The sequence below is a fragment of the Gobius niger genome, assembly GCF_951799975.1.
Source record: "Gobius niger genome assembly, chromosome: 10".
NCBI lineage: Eukaryota > Metazoa > Chordata > Actinopteri > Gobiiformes > Gobiidae > Gobius > Gobius niger.
In genome coordinates, this window is record NC_136861.1 from 18,676,646 (window position 1) to 18,695,731 (window position 19,086).

At 42.3% G+C, this 19,086-nt stretch overlaps 1 protein-coding gene across 1 annotated transcript; it reads right to left on the reverse strand.

Moving 5' to 3' along the window:
* Positions 1-362: 362 nt before the first annotated feature.
* On the reverse strand, positions 363-16,607 carry usp31 (ubiquitin specific peptidase 31). The gene is made up of 16 exons (XM_079564367.1): positions 15,432-16,607; positions 14,154-14,291; positions 12,674-12,768; positions 12,493-12,585; positions 12,015-12,150; positions 11,630-11,777; positions 11,369-11,549; positions 11,153-11,264; positions 10,970-11,064; positions 9,404-9,481; positions 8,162-8,291; positions 6,625-6,744; positions 5,653-5,878; positions 4,230-4,388; positions 3,469-3,621; positions 363-3,299 (listed from the first exon to the last, which is right to left on the reverse strand). The coding sequence occupies exons 1-16, from the start codon at positions 15,963-15,965 to the stop codon at positions 1,798-1,800; spliced, it is 3,900 nt and encodes a 1,299-aa protein (XP_079420493.1). The 5' UTR covers positions 15,966-16,607; the 3' UTR covers positions 363-1,797.
* Between the last annotated feature and the right edge of the window lie 2,479 nt (positions 16,608-19,086).

Here is a 19,086-nt window from a genome sequence, read left to right on the forward strand (position 1 = left end):
AACTGCCACACTACGCCGACGACGTAAAGAGTGCGAGGTCCAAACCATCTGAGAGGAACGTAAACCTGGGAGCTACAATGATTCATAGATTGCAAAGACACTGCAATTGAAACATTCACTTGATGCTGGCATGTGATATACATGTATGGGTATTGCGTTCCATATACCGTATTTTCCAGACTATAAGTTGCGCCGGTTGTATAGTTGCACCAGCCAAAAAATGCATAATGAAGAAAAAAAATACATATATAAGTCGCTCCAGCCTTGTCAACTACCTGGGCCTGAAGGCGTAACTGCGCCGTTGACAAACAGTACGTTGTTCAAGCTCAGCCCGCGATTATCTTTTTTGTTTTCTTCATTCATTTCCTCTTTTAGTGGTACAGTAAGTACGTTTATTTGTCATTATACTACTGTACAGGAGTAGCAGATACTGGTACACAAGCCTAGAGTGCCCTCTAGCGGCCATCAATGTGAAAATAAAACTTTTGATATATAAGTCGCACCTGAGTACAAGTCTGCCAAACTATGAAAAAAAGTGTGACTTATAGTCTGGAAAATACGGTACTGTAATGAAAAAGCTAAGTTTTCTCAATGCATTGTCGAGCTGTGACAATGCATTCATGGTATAAAACGGCCTGTACATTAAATTACAAGCTTGATACAGGTCGGTAATGGAGATTGCATTGACTCGTGTGCAGCTGATGGGAAACAGAAGATAACATTAGGTCAAACTGTGAGATCTCTGTACTGGAATACATCTTTAGGCTCGACACTCTACTCCAAAGTGCAGAGAAAACCCTCTTAATACCGTAACATTACATCTGTATATCATTTTACCTGCTTGGTGAAAAACTACTATCACTACGAAAGTGCAAATAACATTTCTACTCATGATGCATACAGTCGTACTACTCTGTTTCCATGTTCGTACTTAAAGGCGCTTCGATAAGACGTGTATTTGACAGGAATTGATTATGTTACGTATATACTTTATATGTACACTTAAATATAGAATCACTGTCTGACATTTCAAAAGTGTCTCGTTCCAAAACCCAGCATCTTTTTGAGGAAAAAAGCTCATCCTTTAACAGGAGTTTAAGAAAAATACATTTCTATTGAAAATCTACATCTTAAAACAAAAAATAAAATAGTAAAATATCTTTCAAACCCTCAAATAGCAATCCTTTTCAGTTTTGTTTTGCTTGTTCTTGAACAGTTAGTGTATTGCTCCTCAGATATGAATAATCTATACTCTGATAAAATCCTCAGGCCACAGTGCACGACAAAGCTTTACAACACCTCTGTTATTGGACCATTTCACTAAACTGTAAAACTATTAGGTGTATGGATAAACGTTTGAAAACACCACTGTAAAACTATACTCAAAAGAACGTATCACTTTCAGAATAAAAGTCTTTGTGATTCTCAGAAAGCAACAGGGATTTGTTTGAGACATGTTTTGGAAAATACATTTGAAATTATTGAGGATATAGCACCATTATTTGCTCATACTTATTTTAGGAATTAACATTGGCACAAATATACTCCAAGGCTAATTTGCACTATGCATCAACGATATTAAGCTTTAAGTGTCCTGTCTGTTTTCTCCAGGAGTAAATTACAAATGGGGTAAAGCTGTGATTATCACCCGACACTGTGAAAGTACTTTGTCAATATCAAAGTCAGAGTTGACAAGGATTAAAGTTCAAAACATGTTTTAAATCCCTGTTGCTCTCGGTGAAACTTAGGCACAAAGAAAATAGCTGCTTTATGTTATTACCATGGGCTCATGTCGCGTCATTGAGGCTTTTGTGTTGTGCGAGCAGGAGATTGTACAGTTGATGCCAGCTTTCTGGAAGACGCCCTTTTCTCCAAAGGCTTCTTTCCGTTTGTGGGAGACTTGAGGCTGATTTCAGAAGTGGAAGACTTGGAGCGGCCCACATGCAGCAGGCTGCGGCTGAGGGAGCTCGTGGCTTTGGAAGACTCCTTTGTGTCAGATTTAGTGTCGGACTTCGTCTCTGCTGAGTGACTCTCAACAGATGTCTGTGAGGACAGCGTCTCTGCACTCTTCACATCCGAGCTCACTTCTTTGACTTGTCCGTTCTGCTTGCACGTCCTCTCAGAGGCCTTTTTAGCAAGAACGCTGCTTTTGCCCAAATCTGCCGACCGGCGGCTTTCCCTTTGCCTCAGGGCACTCTTAAAGAAGGACAGGCCCTTCTCCTCAGACTTGCTGCTGCGCGGCAGGTCCCTGGTGGACACACAGGGCGAGCGCAGGCTGGTGACGGAGGAGCTGCTGCTGGAGCTCCTCACAAACCTCCTCTCAGGACGACCGTCTGCCGTCTTCGAAGGGGATGCTCGCGCTGATGGGCTGTTGCGCACATTGTCCACCAAGGGGCTGGTGTGCATGGAGTCCCTGCTGTAGCTCCTCTCCACTAGCCTGTTGCGTGCGCTGGTGGTGGTCTTGTCATTGATGTTGGTGCTCTTCTTCGCAGTGGGAGATGGAGAGGCTGAGGACTGGAGTGGGGAGCGCAGGCAGGTCCTGTGCTGGGGTGTCAGCTCTGTGTTCTTAGCCACAGACTCTTTAGTCTTCACAGGGGTCCCGCTAGGGGTCGAGGTGCTTTTTTTAGAAGTGACACTCTTCTCTTTCGTACTGTTCACCTTCTTACCTTTGACTGGAGTGGCAGGAGGAGTCTCGGTAACACTTTTGTAAGTGGCACACAAGCGTTTTTTGGAAGTTTTCTCTGGTTCAGTCTTGGCATCTTTATTGCCTTTCGAGGAGCCTGAGCCTTCGGCCTTTGAGATGAAGCCTCCGAGGCTGCTCTTGCGTTTCTGCTCTTTAGCAGGAGGCGGCGGGGCAGGGAGGTGGTTTTGGTCTACAGCTGAAATCTGGTTGTTGTTTTCCACAGACTCATTTTTGGGCCCTTTCTTGTCCACGGGGGTTGGAGCTCTGCAATGCTTCAGGTCAAGAAACCGTTTGTTGTCCTGCTCACTGAAGTTGCTCTCTATCATAGACAGAGGACTCCTGTTGCCAAAGTAACGCTCGTGTCGACTGTAGCTGCCAAAACAGGAAGTGGACACTTTGTCGTCATAGGCCTCGCCGATCCTCTCCAGAGGAGGAGAGCAGCGCGAGTCGAGTGAGAAGCGCGAAGGGGAGTTAGACCTCATGTGGAGTTTGGCAGAAAGGGACCACGATGGTTTCACCCCACTGTCACTGAAGGCCAACGGGCTGGCAATGGACGAGCGCGACGACAGGCTCTGACGCTGGATACTCCGCACAAACGGCCGCACAGAGAAGCCCCCTGGACAAAGGAAATATCAATGTAAAATATGCCTCCAATATAGGAATAGTCTTGCTATAATTCTGTTTTACATCTAGTGGTACTAAAAAACTTCATATCTGGTGCTGGTGCTGTGAAAGCTAATCTGAGTACTGCGGTGTTTGTTTTACTGTGTGGCTGTGGGTCTCACCATCATCTTCATTCCTCTCTGCTGGAAACTCGACCGACTCCGCGAGCGAGGCCAGAGAGGTGCGTCTGGACGAGGCCCCGGAGGCGAGGCTGGCTGGTCGGCTCCCGGGCAGTCTGTTGATCCAGTGATCACACAGAGAGGAGCTGGTGGAGCCTTAACATAATCCATGAAAAAACAGGTCAGCATTCATCACTAAATTAAGTGCATTATAAGCTTAAACTGACGGACAGCATGAGGTCAATAATCAAGGCTGTCTAGATGATGTAAAAAATATTGTTCATGGCTCAAAGCACAAGCTAATAAAAAAAAAAAAAAAAAGGGGGAAGTGAGGCCCCTCCTGGAACCGCCACCTTAACGTGGTGGAGGGGTTTGAGTGCCCGAATGATCCTGGGAGCTCTGTTGTCGGGGGCTTTGTGCCCGTGGTAGGGTCTCCCATGGCAAACTAGTCCTCGGTGACGGGTCAGACACAGAGCGGTTCAGAAGCCCCTCATGAGAGACCAACAGGCCTGGCTAGACCCATGAGGCCATCCTTCTGTGGACCCACCACCTGCAGGAGGAGCCATAAGGGGCTGGTGCAATGTGATTTGGGCAACTCGATCGGTTGCCCCCATGACCCGGCAACGGACAAGTGGAAGAAAATGGATGGATGGATGGATGGAAGGGAAGGGGAGGGTGGGCAAGGCTTAACAGCAAGTACTGCCTCTACGCTCACACTTTTCCTTCTCCCATTAATATCATACAAAAAAGCCCCATTGACCGACCTGCCACAGAGCTGTTGGCCGACCAGGACGGGATGGCGGTCCGGCGCTGGTAAAACAGTATGTAGGCCGTCTGCTGACACACGTCATCGTCCGCCACAGGGGAAACCTCACTGTCATCAAAGCAGTACCACTGGCCGTCCACAGAGTTCTTACAATAAGCTGGAAAACAACACAAAACGAGGAAAAATCTCAGTCAGAAATCAGTCATTTTGAGATGCATTAAGTAGCTTCTCGCGATATAGATATTGCGTTGATGCGAATTGGGAAATATCCTGTGTAGCTTTAACAGGAAATGTATTTGGTTTCCTCACCAAACTGTGTCAAATAAACTTTAAGATCAAAACAATGTAAAATATGGATTAAATTAAAAAACAGACTGGATTCGGTCATTCATTTAAGACACTATGCAGCTTTGTTTAACCTCTTAACCCCCGCCTTCACCAAGTGCGCTTTCTCCAGTGCAGCTTTACCCAAATCCATAAGGTCACAGCCTGTTGGCCAGAGTAATGCCTTTTTCGAAAGCTAAGACCTACAAAAGTCATCTAAAACTGATCTTTTTCCTTGTGTTGTCACGTTTTTGACATTTTTTCTGTTACACTTTAGTGGCTTTTGTGGTCACTTTTTGGGCACATTTTTTCAGTTGTTTGGTCACGCTTTTGACATTCTTTTGTTGCTATTTTAAAGGAATAGGCCACCGTTTTTACATACTGAGATATGTTCTTACCTCACTTTAGCCGAGTTAATATATCCCTGTCTGGTCTTTGTCCGTGCGCTCTGCCAGGCAAACGGAGCACATACGCAGCCTCTCCCACATGTCACATAGCTCCAAAAAAGCTCACGATAGAAGCTACCAAGCTCTTCCACGTGTTCCCTATTTGAATAAAGTTACGTGAAGTGTTTCATGCAAAGTATATTTACACAGAAATGTAGCATGTCGATTTTATAAGCAGATAAAAAGGGGGACTATATTTTGAGGCGTAATGATACGAGGAGCAAAACGTCCGCGCAGTAACTCCTAAAGGTTATTGACGGAAGTGAGCGGGGGAAGTCTTTAGGAGTTACTGAGCTTCTATCGTGAGCTTTTTTGGAGCTATATGACATGTGGGAGAGGCTGCGTATGTGCTCCGTTTGCGTGACAGAGCGCACGGACAAAGACCAGACGGGGATATATTAACTCGGCTAAAGTGAGGTAAGAACATATCTCGGTATGTAAAAACGGTGGCCTATTCCTTTAATACTTTTTAGGTTTTAGATTTGGGTAATGACGAACTGGAGAAAATGTGCTTGGTTCAGGTGGGGGTAAAGAGGTTAAGACTCAAATCAAATGAAAGACGTGAGTGATACTGCAGTATTTTCTGGCCACTTGTGACATGACCAGTACTGTGCTGACCATAATTTAATAATAATACATCTCTGTGATTACCAGTGTAGTGGCCTCCGTGCATGCTCCCATGGTGATTGCACACAGCGTACAGGTCGTACAGGTAGTCGTCAGGGTTCCTCCCTAGGCCGTAGGGTCGTCTCCATGGTGACCAGTGAGACGGTAAACTCCAGCTGCTCTGACTCCTCTTCACCACATGGGGCGCCATGTCCATGCCGATGAGTGGGAACCGAACCATGTTCTGCATCTTCACCCTCCGGTCACCCTCCTGCATGAAATAACACATCTTAGATGAAATAGAGATTAATGTAAGAGGAAGTTAATGCACTGACACATCACATTACAGTATAAACGTCATTATTGTTTTAAGAGTTAAATTTAATGCTTTTTAATGCTTACATAGAAAAAAAGGATTTGAAAACATTAAATCTAACAAAGGGAAGAATTTTAGCAAAAGAAATTCAGCCAAAACTACAACTTTATATGTTTTAGACCAGGGGTCACCAACGTGGTGCCCGCGGGCACCCAGGGGCCCTTTGGGGCATGTCCAGTAGCCCTTGGGACTTTTTCTAAAGTGTAAAACACTTCATTTTCTTGAATCTAATTCTTAAAATTACAGTTATTTCGGTTCTTGTGACTCAGTATGAGTTTAATATAAAGCTATTTTAATATAATATGGGGTCAATATCCTATAAGTGAACAGTGTACGTTTAAGTCTTTGGGATTTGTTTTTAACTGGTAGCCCTCGAACAACTTAATGCTCTTAAAGTAGCCCTCAGCTGAAATAAGGTTGGTGACCCCTGTTTTAGACCATGATCTTGATATTGTAGATGAACATGTAGAGTAAAAATTGTTCGGAAACATAATTTTTCAATAAATTTCGATTTAATGGCAGTTTGAATCTAACTGAATGTTTTAACATGACATTTAAGGCCTGCATTTTGGCGCAGTTAATTTAATGACTTTTAATGCCCCACGGAAACCCCGTTCTAATACCAAAACATAACCCCATACCTGTCTGAACCTCTTGAGATGCAGGATGAGCACATCAGGTAGAGTCCAGAGACTGAGCTTGATGCGTCCCTGCTGCAGCTGTTTACAGTGGGGACAGCGCCAGGCGTCATCCGGGGCCAACTGAAACAGAGCAGGCCTCACTCAAACCGACCACACTCATTATGAAACCTCACGGGGAAAGTTCCTCCCATCCCACTCCACAGTAACGCAGAGCCAGGCCAACACAACCACACCATACTCGCCTGGCTTTTCTCAGAATTTATACGATTTCCAAACACAGAACCAGGAGAAAAATATACTCTAAAGCCACACAGATTGAGACGCACTTTTAATTAAACAGAATAATAAAACAACGGGCCCAAGTGAAAAGTGAAAATAAACATGTGTGGTCTGATTTACAAGAACACCTGCAGACAGATCTATAGATAAACATGTTGTCTATAAAACACGCTGATGGCGCCACAACAAAGTAATGAAGTGAAGTTTGCAGTAGAATCTCTCTGGTGTCACATTGCAGAGAAGATGCAGTGCTCAAGTCGCAAACTTGTGACTCGACTTCCCAAGTCATATCTGTGAGTGACTGAACTCAAACATGAGGATCCCAGACTTGCACGTGTCTGTGGGAAACTTGTCAGATTTCAGGACTTGGACTTGAATGAAATTTCAGAAAGATCTCAAGTCCTTGTCACTGAAAATCTATGTCGGCTTATATAAAAAGGGGTCTTAAATTATGGTTTTAATTTCAAATGTACTTTAAAGCAGTGAATGTTCACAGGAGGTTCTCCTGAGAGGACAAAGTTAGGAATGAATAAGAAAACTCTTCTTACATCTTGTGTGATTTGATTTTGGTACTTGCACATTGAGGACTTGAAGTGGACATATGATGCATATGGTGCTTAAAAATACACATGCAAACATTGCTTTGAGGGCCTCAGCATTGATGTTATTATGTTTTATAATTTGAAATTAAGTCTATGTAAGAATTAAATAGCAAAAATGAAATGCAGATGCTGGAACTGGTGAAGACTTTGACTGGGGCTCCTCCTGCTGCAGGATTACAAAAACAAAACTAAGTGTCTATTTAAATGTTGCAGCCTCATCTCACTCTTGCAGCGCAGAGCGGCTCCGAAACGAAACATTGTTGGATTACGGGCTTTAATCTTATGGAGGACAGTTTTCGATTTTAAAAATGATGCAATTGTATCCAGGAAGAACAGAACGAAGCGCTGACACCGTAGAAGAAACTGAAGAGCTTTGCCCCAGGATTACTCAAAGCTGCGTAAATGCAGTAAAATATAACAACAGATAACTCTTTGACGAGGGAACGTCATGACATGGTTTAAAGCAAAAAAAAAGATCAACTTTGCATGATACGTTTCACAGCCAAAAAAAAAACATTTAGCTATTTCAGGTATTGCAATCAGCTAAAGTATTAATTTCTTTGCTTTACTGAATTAACATGTCTGGGGGAAGTAGGTGTGGATTTCAAATGACTAACCACCACTTCATAGTAAATCTTTGGTCAGACTGTGATTACCTGCTCCTCTTTGGTGTAAAGCTGGAAGCACTGAGCGAGGCTGCAGGCCTGTGGCTGGTGGTGCTGCTCGCGGTGCAGATACACGCTCTCTGCATCGGGGATATACTCCTCCTCTGTGTGGCCAAACAAACTGTGGGAACATCAAGCACAAGCCTTCATTCAGAGCGAGTCATGTGACCGCCACAAGACCTGCCTGAACGTCTGTGCTGTGTCAGTGCAAGTCCAAGGGCATCTCTGTCTCAGTGATTACTTCTGCATGACGAGAAAAAACCCATCAGGAAAGAACATTTAGGCATGCTTCCCAAATGAAGGAAAAACAAACTCAGAAACCACAGCTTTTGTGTACAAGCATTCAGAGGCAACAGTAAAACACAAGTGTGGCTTGTGGCTTTTAAAATCTGCACAATCTCAGTTGATTTAAAGCAGTACAAAGTAACTCTTCCCCCTAGAGGCCATAAGCGCAACTGCAGGTGTAGTAGCAAGTTACGATTTTTTAATTTATTAATTGTCTTGGAGAGTAAATACTACGCTGACAGGAAAGGCGAAGGGAGAGAGGGTTACTGTGCATCCAATTATAAAATGGAAACATTTTTTTTCACTCAAACTTGGCTGTAAATACTGTTTAAAGTGACGTTAGCCCGCAGTTAGCTTTGCCCGTTAGCATGTTAGCTTCTTCTTCGTGATTACATTAGTGTGTATTGCTTTCTCCGCACCAGGGGCAGTCAAGTTGCAAACATGGTTTTCTGGCCAGAGACACCAGGGGGAGATGAAAGACCCTCCAATCATCCCATAAACACTTGTATTACCCCCACAGGGACTACGGAAAGGATTTATTAAGGTAAATAAGTTACTTAGTACTGCTTTAATTAATAGGAACTAACTTAAAAACCAAAATCCTCACCCCATCATCTCTATTCTCTTTCATTGAAACTCAGGATTTATTTGCCAGATTTAGTAGGTCCAGATTTGAGTTCAAGGGGCCGTGAAGTGAGTTTGGCTTGTCCCAATAAATATTTTATGTGCAATCATGTTACGACTTTTTGTCGTGTCTCTGCTCTTTGTTGTATATTTTATAAAAAAAAATTGGTACAAGCCTTTTTGTTAAGACTTTTTTTCTCTGGGCTCCCCAATGTTAACAAAGTCAAATCGGATGACAGAACAAGCATTTCTGAACATCTGATCTAGTTTCTCTTCATGCAAACTGACACAATAAGAGACTTGATAACAATAATCCCCACTCACTAGTCCTTGGTTTCTTTGTCCCACTCCACGACAATCTTCACATGTGGCGGTCCACCGTGCCCACAAGATTTATACGCTCTGCAAATCGAAGACAACAACAACAACATGAATTCACAGGACGTCACCATAAACAGATCTGTGGTTGGCTTTTTTATTGTTTTGGAAAGTAAAAGCCACAGCAGAAGTGTCGAGACTCGTTTTGGAGAACCAGAGTTGAGCCAGAGCATGTTAAACTGGCATTTCAACCAACAGCTCTGGTCACGTTTGGACACGTTTCCTTTTGACTGAGTAAAGAACAAAAGTGCGGCTGTTTAAAGGGAAGATTAAAGACGATGGTGATGTCATGAAGACCTCTCCTATGATGACGCAACAGACCTGCCTTTTACTGTATCCGACTTTACCTGCTCAACTTTCACTGTCGGACAACTGTCTACAGATATAACAAAAATACCCATAAGGCCACTGTAAATCCTACTCACACACTTACAATTTGACTATCTAATTTCAGCCTCAAGGATCAAATGCAACAAAAGAACTGCCTAGTGAGATATAAGATAGATCTACACCCAGTGTGTGCTCTTGTAACATAAAAAGGACGATTGTACAGAACAAATACTCGCAATTAGCAAAGTAAAGGTTGCAATTATATAGAAAATACAGCATAATGTATAATAGGGGTAATAGGGGTTTTACATGTATAAAACTTAACATCCTTGTAGTTACAGCACTGCAAACGTGTTCTGAAACACTGGTGATTCTTGCATTGGTTTAGCTATTCATATTTCTGTCTTTTCTTAAGTGTTAATGCTTCTGAACTAAAATGTGCACATAAGAGAAACTTGATTTGAATCGAATCGCTATGAGGAAGATGTAATTTAGGGTTAGGCTTTCTTAATCAGACAGCCCAAAAATTGGATAACCGTATTTTCCAGACTATAAGTCTCTTTTTTTCAGTTTGGCTGGGGGTGCGACGCATACTCAGGTGCGACTTATATATCAAAATATATAATTTCACATTTTTGTTGTTTTCACACTGGCAGCTGCTAGAGGGCGCTCTAGGCTTGTGTATCAGTATCTGCTACTCCTGTACCACTGAGAAAGTAGAGAACGGTAATGGAGCAGCTGGAAAAAAGTGTGGAGTGTGCGAGAAACTTTTAGTTCTAGTTTATTTTACTGCAATGAAGAAAACAAAAAAAAGCTAGAAGCTAAAAGCTAGATGACCAACGTACTGCCGGGAGAGGCTTGTCAATGGTGCAGGCCCTTCATGCTCTGCTAAAAAGGCTGTTTTTTTCCTTCTTCATTTTGCATTTTTTGGCTGGTGCGACTTATAGTCCAGAGTGACTTATAGTTTGGAAAATACGGTAAGTAAAATGATGTCACGTGTGAGTTCATATTATAATGTGCATTTTTAAGCAATACACATTTAGCGCTTGAACTTGCAAATCTTCTACATTTTGTGTATTTTGTTGTTGTTGCTACTGCCACCATGCAGCCGACATGGTTGATCATTATTTGTATATTTTTCAGAACTTTCTGGCAGAGACAGTGGAAACTTTTCAAACAGACCTATCCACAGTGGGGTGACACAGTGGCCGCTCGTCCTGAGGAAGGAGGTAGGTGATTCCGACAACGCCGACTACCCTGAGACTGAAAGGTCCCACCTGCAGCAGAAACACGTGCGATTTTAGGCCTGAAACCAGATCTTTTTTTTTTTTTTCACAGCCACAGATGAAGTGTTCCTCTTTCTACCTGAACATAAACCCCGGGTCTCAGAAGGTGTCGCATTTTCTCCAAGATCTCCTTCTGCAGAGTGTCCCAGGTCACAGTGCGCTCCAAGTACAGCACAAATGGCAAACCAAATCTGAAAGAAAATTAGACTTGTTTATATTACAGCCCGTACAAGTAAGCTGTTCTCCTAAATATGATAAAAAGCTGAATTTTTACAACAATAAAGCCATGCAATACCTTTTTCCTTGATGTCCACTGCAAGCTCGGTTACACACCAACAGGATCATTTTTTCTGGTGCCATGTTTTTGTTGGGCGATGCTGTCAGAGGGGTCAAGGTCCCCTGCATGAAAGATGGTGTCCTGGTCATTTCCGTCCCATACTTAAAGTTATTATGATTCAAGTTTGCCAGAAGACTTCCTGACAAAAAAAGTTCAGAAAAGAAGTTATTTGCAGATAAATTAAAGCACTTTTGCATTTCGGTGGGGACATGTTATTACCTCTTTTGTGACGTATATTTTCCAATTTGAATGTCTCTGGCGTTTCGAAAGCGAAGATGGAGTCACTTTCTTGAATGATGTTGAGGTCGTGTTCGTCGTCACAAAACGAGCGGTGGAAGCCATCATAGTACATCTCGGTTAAAACGAACTGGAAAACAGATTTAGGCAACGGGACAAGGACAAGTCAGCATTTCTAGGCAGCAGAGTGGCATCTACAAATAGTATTCATAGTCCTCCATTTAACCTCATGTCATTATGTTGATATCTGATACTAAAAGGAATTATTCCTAAACCTAGTAGTTGGAATAAAGGACAAATGAGGACTGCAGCTGGCCTGACCCGAGTGTGGGACAAAATCTACAGTAATGAGAGACGGGAATAGCACCTGGTCCAGGGGGATCTTGGTCTCACGTGACACGGCCTCTCGGAGCCGATAGACAGTGCTGTTGAGAGGAACGGCCACTCCGATCCTCATGCAGTGGGAGTACTTCCCCTGGTACACCACAGTCACATAGAGGGGGCTGAGAGAGAGGGGGGGAAAGGCATTTTAACATTCACCTTTATCTGAACAAAATCAATTAATTAATGTAAAAAGGTCATTTGAGATGGAAAGAATTTGTGCCATAATATAATTCAGTTCTCACATATGACAGTGCAGTAAAACTATGCAAAAAAACACAGAAGTGTGAATTAAAAGCGAGCAGTTAATAAATAAATAGGTGTTCATGCTATGGATAATAACATCTTCAGGAATTTGTTTACCAACACCTCGCACTACTGGTAATGGTTAAGTCTTGGGCATGTTCCAACCCGTGGGGAACTCATTGCGATCTCACGCCTGTAGAGCTGAGCAGAGCACTCACCGTGTGTGTGGCAGCGGGATGGGTAATGAGATGCACAGGAATGGGTCAAAGGTGTTGCTCTGCTTTTGACAGTGTGGGCACGTGAGAGAAGACCTGGTGGGAAAACAAATCCAAATCCAGGAATCAGATGTTGTTTTGCTAATGACAAGGCACAGAAGTCATAAAACGGGAGTCGTCTTACTTGTACTGGGCCTGAAACAGCTCCTGCACAAACGAGCCGGCAGAAAGGGGAGGGGACGGCCCCTCGACACTCGGGTCGTCCTCTTCTATGGGCGGCTGAAGAGGCAGAGGAAGAGTTTGAAAAATGCAAAAACAACCAGTTAGTCAGGCTTTAAAGACACCGTGCAACTAGTCACTTGTCTATCATTCTACCAAGGAAAGGAGAATCTCAAATGGAGGGTACAGAGGGCAAGGACTGTATATAGTGTAAATGGGATGTAAAAGAAAGAAATGTTTAACTGATCATTATTGTTAGTTAGATCCACAAAGTTGCCAAGTTAATTTCATGAGTCAAACATTGCCGGTATAAGATTCAACAGAAAACACCGCTTAACCTCTTAATATCCACCTGAACCGAGCACATTTTCTCCAGTTTGGCTTTTGAAAAGAGCGACAAAACAGTGACCAAACCAAGAAGAAAAGCAACAAAAATGTGGCAGAAAAGCAACACAAAAAAAAAGCAATGAAAAAGTAAGAAAAGCCACAAAAAAGCAACAAAAGTGACAATAAACAAAAGAGTTACAAACCGGTGACAAACGTGACAAAAGCAAAGGAGAAAAAAAAGCAATGGAAAAAAATATCAAAAACAGACAGAAAAACTATGAAATCACAACAAAAATGTGGCGACTAAAAAGCTACGATCAGTTCTGTAGGTCTTAGCTTTCAAATTAGGCTGTTGCTCTCCAGTCAAGAAGCTTTTAGATTTGGGTAAAGCCGAACTTGAGAAAATGCACTCGGTTAAGGCGGGGGATAAGAGGTTAATACTATTGTGAGAAAACAATTAAATCTCAGTTCCTTTATGCTGACAGAGAAGACAATAAGCTTTGTGTCAGTTTTCGACCACCATGAACGAGGTCTAAACCATCTATAATGTAACTGATAAAATACATAGACGTTTGAGGCGCTCTTTGCCTAAATATATCTCTATTGGCCTTTAACGTTGTTAGGATGTCCCAGCTTTTTTAGATCATTTCATTGCTCAAGTTGCTAGAATTTTTTTCTTCATATGATTTTTTTTTTTTTAAAGTGGCTAGATGCAATTTTATACTCATTACTGCCACCTCGGGTCATACATGTAACTGCACCTTCTATATTAAGCTCGTGCATGAAATTCGGACCGAAGTAATACCATTTGGATTTTAGCAGCAGTTGTGGTGAATAGATCTGGGCTCTACTATTCTACACATTAGGACATTGTTGGAACATGTAGGAGGAGGAAAATACATAATTTTAACATTTTTAAACTCCGTATAGTCCCTTTAAGTAGCTTTTGTTCCTAGCTTGTACCAAAAGTGTTCTTATAGTATTAACCAAGTCCAAACTTCAGCACGACTTTTTGTTAGTTTAAATGCTTTCCATCCTAAATCTAATCTAACCGGCCTGGGCTCTTCAGAAACTATGCTATCTGAGCAAAACCCATGTCACAAAGAGAAACAGGTTACCTTTATGGGCGGCCTGCATGTTGGGTTGGCAGGGTTGTTGAGGTCTTCGTGCACTCGGTCCAGCAGCCACAACAGAAACTCCTGGGCATCATGCTGTGCGTTACCTTTGAACTGAGTGGCGTTTTTTGACACCACGCTCTACAAAACACACAAAGTCACAGATTACGACAAATACACTAAAGACAAGCCGCACAATTTGTTGCAAAAATAAAAGAAATGTAAAATAATGGCATTGCACAACTTGAGCTACAGTTTCCTGATCATAATAGAGATTACTTATACAGGCTATGTACTAAATGGTAAAATGATGTAGATTCTCAGTCATCCAGGTTGATAATTGAAATAGCTAACATCAAAACTACACATTTGATTCAATTGTAAACAGGGCGGATATGATAATTACTATATCGACTCATCTAGGGCTGAAACAACTAATCGATTAATCGACAACTAATCGATTACTAAAATAGTTGTCAACTTTTCCAGTAGTCGATTAATCGTTTTCTAGTAAACACAGACTAAAATTGAGCAAAAAAGACATGACAATTATGTATTTTGGATGAAAACCTACTTTGTTTTTTAAAGTTAGGGTCTGCAGTGTTTTGTACATCGTAAATTTCATAAATATCTGTCTTTGTCTCATCCAATCAAAGCAGAATTAGCACAAAGAGCCTCCTACAAACGTTTACTTTAAGTTTACTCCATCCACGTGTCCTCAAGCGGCGCCAATTTAGCTTTATGTGATGTAAAAATTTAAAATAATACAATTTCCATGCACCTTTCACAGCCTAGCGATTAATCTATTAATCGTAAAAATAATCGGTCGATTAATCGATTACCAAAATAATCGTTAGTTGCAGCCCTAGACTCATCATTCAATAAACAACAGATAAACGATAAATTTTTGGGCTTGATATTCATCGTCGATATTTACTAGCCTTTCCCCCCCACAAAGAAAGTTTTTTTTCCTTTGTAAAACTTTGATTTCTAACTGAAGCAAATGTGATGATGCACTTTTTCTGCAATGCCTGAGAGTTGACAGTATCGTTAAGAGTCAATAACATCGTTTATCGCGATACTTTCCTGCCTCGATATATCGGACTTCAAATTTGTTAGGCCTGATTGTAAATATCACATTGCTCTCATTAAATGCAGCCTTGTTATTTGCCCGCGTCTACACAAAGTCCCCGGTGATGTAGAAAAGCACTGTGTAGACCATTCTGTGTATCTGCTAAATCAAATGACAGATCCGCCTGAATAATTAATGCCTCCACTTACCTTGAAGTCCCTGCTGTGCTGCGGGGTGTACTCAAACGTCCACAACGCCCTCACGAGCCCGGACAGCTGCTCGGTCACCTCCCCTTTAGCCAGCGGCCCCTTCCTCTGCAGAAGAACCCCGTTCGTCTTCGGTCTCTCCTCGCTTTGCCCCTCTTCTCCTTCTTCTTCTTCTTTGTAGTGCTCCAAAACCAAATACTCGGCGAAGAGATCCGTGTTGCTCAGGCACTGTAGTATTGCGTTCATGAAGCAGGTATTCCCGTGGTTTTTCAGCCCCGACACTCCCGGGATCTTGTCACCCGAAAAGAAAAGTTCCCCGTCCTCCATGGGGACATCCTTACTCCCAGGTTTGAAGGTGGAAAAGCCCCCATCGTCCTTGTCGTCCTCTGGTTGTAGCTCGGATCCGAAGTGTGATAACGCCGTGAGTGTCCGGAGAAATCGACTCATAAAACTGCCCACGGACCTCACCGAGCCTCGCCTGAACAGCTTCTTACTGAAGCTGGTCTTCTTGTCCTTGGTCGCGGCTTTGCAAGACATGTTGTTGACTTTTTTTGCAGACAGATGACACTTTTAGTCCACTTCACGTTTCTCCATGTCTAAAACAACACCCACCCTTTGCAGAAGTTGCTCTTGCTCCATCGCTTACATGTTTAGGTGAAGCGTCAAAGCCGAACGTGACTTTTCGATAACAGAGACTCGCGCGTACCTGTCAACTAACGTTAACGCACCCATCTTACTTAGCAACCTGGGCAAAAATGACCAAACGAGGCCCAAAATAGCACCAGAAAGTGAGCACTGAGGTCGTATCGTAACAACATCAACTTTCTCTGAAGTTACCTTGCTTTGTGGCTTCCCCCTACCCGCAGGAATGAATCAACACAGGCTGGTTTTGCCCCCAGGCGCAGACAGACAGACAGCGGCAGGGCGAGCTAATTTCACGCTAACGCTAGCTACAATAACAACCCGAACCGCAGACACGCAGACAGCAGTCCTTTGCCCGCGACGAGCCCGCCTCCCACAGACGATCAGAGTCCGCCATGGTTTTATTTCGTCTCAGTGCGTCGGGGCGGTCATATCAAGCTCGGATCCGTGCACCCGTACGCCTCCTGACATGTTTGGAGGCACATTTCAGGGCTAAAGCTACAGAAAAACCAACAGGAACAGGATCGGGGACGCATTCCTTCTTGTTTTGACGGGCTGAGTTGGCGGTCGGTCGTTTAGGCGCATTGCTGCCGCCTACCGGACTGGGGCGGGATCGCTTCACTGTGCGCACAAGAAGTGAAGGGAAACATTGCAAAGCAGCCATTCCCTAAATCGAGTCGAGGTCCCCTTATTAATCTGAAGAACCCCACAAGAAGCCCTAATAATGATTTGCTCTATTTCAAATAATTTGTATAGTATTAAATAACATATTAAATAACACATGGGAAGTCGACATAGTGATTTAAAGTAGTACATTCTAATGAATATACATGTTCTATTTTATTTCCTCTATTTGTTTTGTAAACAAGTTTGGGGGGCCCTGCAGTGCCCTGAGACCCACCAGGGGGAATTTGGGAACCACTGGTCTAAAGAAGTGTTCTCAATCTATTTCTATAATACAGCCTTTAATAGCAAATATAACCTAATAACCCATAGCTTACAAGAAATATGGCCTATTATACTATTAACTGTGCTTGAAATGTTGTAAAAGTTGTCTGCCCTATAATATGTGCTGCTCAATAGCTTGCCCCACTGAAAAGAAAGGGGGGGGGGGGGGTATAGCCTGTCTTTTTGTGTTATGAACGGGCTAGGCCTAATTAAGAATATTGCTCCCTTTAGGAATAACATAACTCTATCATTTTCCTCTCCTGCCAGAAGGAGGCACAGCCAGGCAGTTAGATCAAAACACAGTGCCCACTTTATGCATTGCTCTGCACAGTTCAATGCATGAGATTCTAGTGTATTTTTGTGAATGTTGGTATGAGGAGACTGTGGGAGCGCATCATAAAGCTGTTAACATTAATCAGCCTACGTCCTGAATGAGGAAGCTGAGCTATCCCCTCCCTGGCTTCCCTCCCTCTGCTTCCACCTGCACATACTCTGATCATCAAGGACACAAAACTATGGGTCAGTTCAGTCTCTTAACCAAATATAGCCTATTAGAACGAAAGTCAATCTGAATAAGAATATAATTTGGACCAAAAAACACAATTTAGTCAAAGTCCCAGGAGGGTTCCAGAAAATATTTTCAAATGTTTTGTGAAACATAATCAGCAAACAATTGTTCATTCTTATTTTGACTCTTTTAAAGGCAGTCCTTGCATGGTTTAAGTTGTAAATATTACCACTCCCTACGTTCCACAGCCAATTACTGTTCAGATTGATAAAATTACCTTTTCTGATTATGAATGTATTACATTATATGAATAACCAGGTGAAAACGTAATTCTATTGCTATTTCTTACTGCCTCAAATTACCTAAAATATGCTGTCCCAAATTCCAAAACATGGTTTGGTCATTTTTGGTAGTTAAAAAAGTGTCACAAGGAAAAACAAATATATACAGAATTTTGAAACAACATATCATTTGTTGCTCCATCCTTTTAATCAGTTAAATGTCATACCTCTAAGATTAAATCAGGCAGATGTCATTTCTCAGTCCCCATGTTTTTTGGGGTAAACTTCCTTTTCGATGCAGGCCACGCCTCTTACTTCATGTCACAGGCTAAACAAAAAATGAGCAAGAATTCAAGGCTATTGATTTTGGCTTACATTTTTTAGAACAGAAGTAATATGCCATTTGCTTATGTTGCCCCAAATTGCCTGATGTTCCAAATGACCTGAATTCACTCTATATTGTTTGAGAGTAATTTAATTTCATCTCTCATGTGGTGGAATTGAGTAAAGCAGACTTTGATCGCTCAACTCGTACAACTCCCTTAATGAGAGATGTTAATATTATAGTGAGACAATATCCTTTATATGACATGTTATCCAAGCTACTTCCTGTTCTGTGTCATGTCTTACATTGTAAAATAATAGGATGTGATCTCTGAGTGACAGCTGATAAGTGGTGCTCAGAGCACAGTGTTCCCTCTGATCAAGGGGACTGAACTGAATGCTACCGCTGCTGATGGCAAGCCACTTCAGCCTATAAATATGTTCGCAAGCCGCAAATATGTACCAAATGAAACAAATGCTACAGGCTTTAAAGACTTCATGGGCAAATTCTTAGTTCAAACTTGAAAAGATGATTTTAAGGATGCAATATAATGTAAAAGTATTGTTGCTTTGATGCAGTATTAACAAACAACCTGTCACAAAATTGTCGCACTCCCATCGGGAAGATTTGAAACAATGAGTTTCACTTCAATATATTCTGCTCTTGTGAAATTATGTGGGTTGTCATTGTTTCAATATTGATTAAGTTGGACCAATAATAAGATATAAAATTCAACCAGTAACCAAATGAACTTCTTTGTGAAAGTCCACATCCAGTGACACTACAGGCGTTTGCAACATTATCGAACTGTTCCTAACGCATGATGCTAATGTGTTGCAGCATCTGTGCCATGCCCAAGACTTGACTGTGTTTGATATGAGAGATAAAAGTGTGTTTTGTTTCGCAGCGGGGCTAAATGCTTCTCTTGTTATTCTCTGCAGACGCTCTAAGCAG

Excerpts from the sequence above, each read along its gene's own strand:
- usp31 (XM_079564367.1), bottom strand. The coding sequence starts at position 15,965 with ATGTCTTGCAAAGCCGCGACCAAGGACAAGAAGACCAGCTTCAGTAAG. Across the intron at positions 6,745-8,161 it reads TTTACACCAAAGAGGAGCAG|TTGGCCCCGGATGACGCCTG; the intron begins GTAATCACAGTC and ends GCTCTGTTTCAG. Across the intron at positions 3,622-4,229 it reads GGCCAACAGCTCTGTGGCAG|GCTCCACCAGCTCCTCTCTG; the intron begins GTCGGTCAATGG and ends GATTATGTTAAG.